Source organism: Quercus suber, unplaced genomic scaffold (genome assembly GCF_002906115.3).
Source record: "Quercus suber isolate HL8 unplaced genomic scaffold, Cork oak 2.0 scaffold_180, whole genome shotgun sequence".
NCBI classification, from domain to species: Eukaryota; Viridiplantae; Streptophyta; class Magnoliopsida; order Fagales; family Fagaceae; genus Quercus; species Quercus suber.
This window is the reverse complement of record NW_027069639.1, coordinates 1,187,072-1,191,643: the sequence shown is the minus strand read 5'-3', so window position 1 is coordinate 1,191,643 and position 4,572 is coordinate 1,187,072. Positions and strand designations below refer to the sequence as shown.

General features: G+C 37.3%; 1 protein-coding gene across 1 annotated transcript; it reads right to left on the bottom strand.

The window, feature by feature from the left end:
- Window positions 1-788: 788 nt before the first annotated feature.
- LOC136069633 (uncharacterized) lies at window positions 789-2,167 on the bottom strand. Its single transcript, XM_065778362.1, has 2 exons — window positions 1,104-2,167; window positions 789-1,020 (listed from the first exon to the last, which is right to left on the bottom strand). The coding sequence occupies exons 1-2, from the start codon at window positions 2,165-2,167 to the stop codon at window positions 789-791; spliced, it is 1,296 nt and encodes a 431-aa protein (XP_065634434.1).
- Between the last annotated feature and the right edge of the window lie 2,405 nt (window positions 2,168-4,572).

The following is a 4,572-nucleotide window of genomic DNA, read 5'->3' as shown; positions in this document are numbered from 1 at the left end:
AAAATAAAAAGTGGGAAGATATATAGGCATGAGTCTATGCATGTCTCAAGATCAACAAAATCATTCACTAATCATTCATGACAAGGTTGAAGATCTATTTACAACAGTCACATAGATTTCAGAATTTCTTCCACAATGATATGAGTGCATGAGAGACAAGATAAGCTCGTTAAATGCACAAAGCCATTAGTATAAAGGTACAAGGCAAAACATGCTTTGAGACAAAACTCAACAAAGTCGATCAAACTTTTTGGATTTTCTACTTTTTATGTGTTTTTGGATTTTTGACACAAAAGCAGTAAAAGATTGATAAAAAACATAACCAAAAAAAAAAAATGTAAAAACATTTGAACCAAAGACAAACACACACACAAAATAACAACCTAAATACTAGCAAGAAGCACACAACCAAGAATATTCACAAACATGGGAAGTATTGATGCATGGACATGTTGTAATGCTTATGCATGAGTACCTTTCGTCACCCACACGTCACGTGCATTTGGGGTGATATCCTTAACGGATTGGGTACGAGAATTAGAACTATCAAACCTTCTTGTGAAGCTTTCCAGGCAATTTGTGAAGGCACTGATCATCTTCATCACGTCCATCATTCCTGGATCACGGTTTTGACTTCTTGGTTGTTCACCACCTCAAGACCTCATGTCATTTATTCTTCCTCGTGATCGAGGTGCACTTGCATTGTTGTTTGCTCTCAGCTTTTGACAGTTGGGTCTGGTATGTCCTTGCAATCCGCAATAGTGACAAACATAATCCGTTCTAGGACCCTATTGCAATCTTGGAAGTGATCTTCCTCTAACTCCAAATCTGGCTTTTGATTGATTTCGGGACTTGTTAACCACAACCACCCATTGATCATTCACATTCTTTTTCCTCTCAGTCTTAACTTTCTCAAGAATAGGCTTATCCACAGCCATCTCTTTGGCCTTTACAACCTTCACTTCTTTGGTGACATTTGCTGATGAGCTACTTCCTCCGGTAATTCCAATCAGGACTTGTCTGAGGAATGTTTTTGAGATGAAATAACATCATCTAACTTCCTAGAAGAGACCCTATCTATCTTGGCATGAGCTTGCACTAACTCTTGCTCAAGAAATCTTACTTTTGTGTAAGCTTCTGATAGCTCACCATTAAGTGCTTCAATCTCACACTTTGCCTCCTTGTATCTAACTAGCAGGCTTTTGTAATCTTCCTCAACTCTCTTCATTTTCTTCACAGCTACCTTCGCCACTTTTGTACACTCACCTGATTTCTCAAGAAGTAAGGTGTAATTCTTTTGAAGACTAGATGTATCTTCTTCTTCTTCAGCCTCTGATTCTTTAACAATCCCAATAGACTCCAAATCAAAATATTCGCCAAGTTCCTTCAGAAGTGAACCCAAATCATCCGAAGATTTCACATGTGCAATGGTCATGAATGCGGAGTAGTTTCCTTCTCCGTCACAGCTCTCTTCAGAATCAGAATTTGAAGAGTCTGTATCACTCAGCATTGCCTTGCCTTTCCCTTTCAAGAAATTGGGACACTCCTTCTTGAGATGTCCATGACCATTGCATTCAAAATATACAATGTCTGAAGGAGATTGAACATCCTTTCCTTCTTTCCTTGTAAACTCTTTCCTATCACCTCTTAAAGATGAATATTTTCCTCTATTGAATGGTTTCCCACTGTTCTTCATCTTCAGAAATTTGCGGAAGTTTTTTGCAAGATATGCTACTTCCTTCTCCGCTCTATCTTCTTTGGAAGGATCATCCATTCTTTTAGTGATGGTTTTGAGAGCAAGCGATTTGGTCGTCTTGTGGGAAGGCAGTCCAAGCTCATACATTTGAAGTGACCCAATGAGCTCTTGGATTTTAATTTCATCCAAATCCTTGCTTTCCTCTATGGCTGTAACTTTTGCTTGAAAGCTCTCTGATAAGGACCTCAAAATTTTTCTCACTACCTTATTATCTTCAATCTTCTCACCAATATTGAGCTTAGCAATGAAAAGTTTGTTGAGCTTCCCATAGAATGAATCAAACGATTCATCTTCACCCATCTTGAGCTCTTTAAACTTGGTGGTCAGCATTTGGAGCTTTGTGTCCTTCACCTTCTTAGTCCCCTCATAAGTTGTCTCCAAAATCTCCCAAGCTTCCTTGGCCACTGTCATGTGAGATATCTTGTGGAATTCATCTGGAGACGCACCACAGAATATAGCATTTAAAGCTTTACTGTTAGCATTAGCTGCTGCAAGAGCTGCCTTATTCCAAGTAGATTTAGCAGCCTCCGGCCTAGTCCAACCTATTTCAACCGCATCCCACATGGTGTCATCAATAGAGCATAGAAATGCCCTCATTCTAACTTTCCAAAAGGCATAATTGTTACCATAAAAAAATGGTGGAACATTGAGAGATTGAGACTTATCCATCTCAACAAGGGGTCACACTCAGGTATTAAAACCACAACAAGTGTACCCGCTCTGATACCAATTGAAAGTTCAAAATGTGTATAAAACACCTTTGAATGTTTAGACCCCAAATTATAAAAGTACCAATTCAAGCTTTATATCAAACAATTAATGTGCGGAACATGATAACAAGCTTATAACAGAATTGATAAAAAATCTAAGCCAAATATAAACACATCCACAGCAGTAAATATAAAACAAAGATAAAGACAAGGAAGATGCAAACACATGGACAACACACGATGTGTTATTGAAGAAGAAATCGAAGACCTCGGCGTAAAACCTCTCCGCCGCCCTCCAAGCGGTAAATAATCCACTAAAGAATGTAGTTGGGATACATGAACAGCAGAAGACCCTCCAAGCCTAATCTACCCAAATACCTAAGCCCTCCAAGCTTCTTGCTCCAACGAGGTTACACTAAACCTATTTCTTCTTTAGCTTCCCGGATTCCGCTACTATACCATAGCATCAACCAACGTATATTGGTTCCTTCCAAACTGCTTTCCTTAGCACCAAATGAACATTCTCACAGACGTGGGTGTGGTAAGATAAGGATTTGGCTAAAGGTCTCTCAAGAATGTAAAAATGGAGAGGAAGAGAGAAGAGGAATTTGTAGAGTCTCTAAGGTAAAGATTGGGGATGAGGCAATCTTGTTTTTCTCTAGGGTTTCTCTCACAAAATTCTCTCTAGAAGCTCTCTCAATTTAGTGGGTATAAGGGTCCATATATAGTGGTGTGTGTTTGGAATATGAAAAGTCAGTTTTTGCCAAATAGGGCTGATTGGCAGCTTGGCCTCGCGGCTGGTCTGAGTTGCGAGTTCAAGCCGCGAGATAACGGCTTGGCCAGCCTGGGACTTTTGTCCTGTAGTGAGATAGCTGGCGCGACCCTTCAGCTCCCTATGTGTGCATCTCACGTGCCTGTAGTTGGTGGCTTGCCAGTTGCGAGTCCTAACCGCAAATCTCTGCCTTCTTGCACATACTTGAGCTTTTCTTCACATCTTCTTACACGCTACCCTTACAATAATCCTGCCTAAATACAGGGTTACTAAGTGCGTAAATTACAAGCAAATTGGCATGGAATAAAGCCAACAAGATGGTTGATAAACTTCAACCTTACATGTAATTCTCGACAAATATAGCTTGTGTTGAGCATTAGCAGTAATTCTTAATAAAAAGGATTCTGTCGAGACTTCTATCGAGCTTTAATGAGCAGCACAATCTTCATTTGTTTCTTGGTCAGATTTGCATGGCTTCAATACTAAACTTGAACACTTGTTTCTTGAAGTACTAAACCCATCCTAGATCTATCCAATTACAAGTAAAGTGCGTTTTGTCAAAGGATTAGCCAATTACATCAAATATGTCCCTAACACCTAACACATAAATATTATTTATATATAAAGTACATGATATTATTGTTTTGCCCCTATTACTCATAACACACATAAATCAAGAATTTCTTAAATTGTGCAACAAAACGGGTTGGAATTCTTTCACCTATTTAGGGGGTTGCAAAAAAGTTTTGAAACCAGTATAAATTTTACTCTACCTTGAATTCCATATGCAAATTAGGACAATTTGTTCCATTGTGAAAGTATCAAGTATTGATATGTATTAACCCCCTTTTGCCCCCAAAATAGATACCACGTTGGAAAGGATCAAGGCATTTGATATAGGACAAAATCTACCATTAGATTATTTATTTATTTATTAATTTTCATTTTTAGTTGCAATTTTCAGAATTTTAGGTTTAGGATTCTTATTCGTTTGATTTTAGGTGCTTTTAATGTTTTTTTAGGTCAAATTAGGTTTCGATTATGGTTAGGTACTAATTAAATTTATTTTAAAATATATTTATTTGTCTTTCAAGTTTTATAGAGCCTTTAAATAGGTCTCCCAGTTTGTAAATGTTTTTGGAACAATTTAGAATCAATTTATGCTTTGTTTATTTCTATTTAAAATATTTGTAGGAAAATATTTTCATTTTACTATGTTTGGTAGTGTTCATGAAAATGCTGTGTAAAATATTTTTGGCACAACGTAAAATGGAAAAAAAAAATGATTAAAAAATTAAAACATTTTTTTTATTAACTTCCTGTAGATACCATGT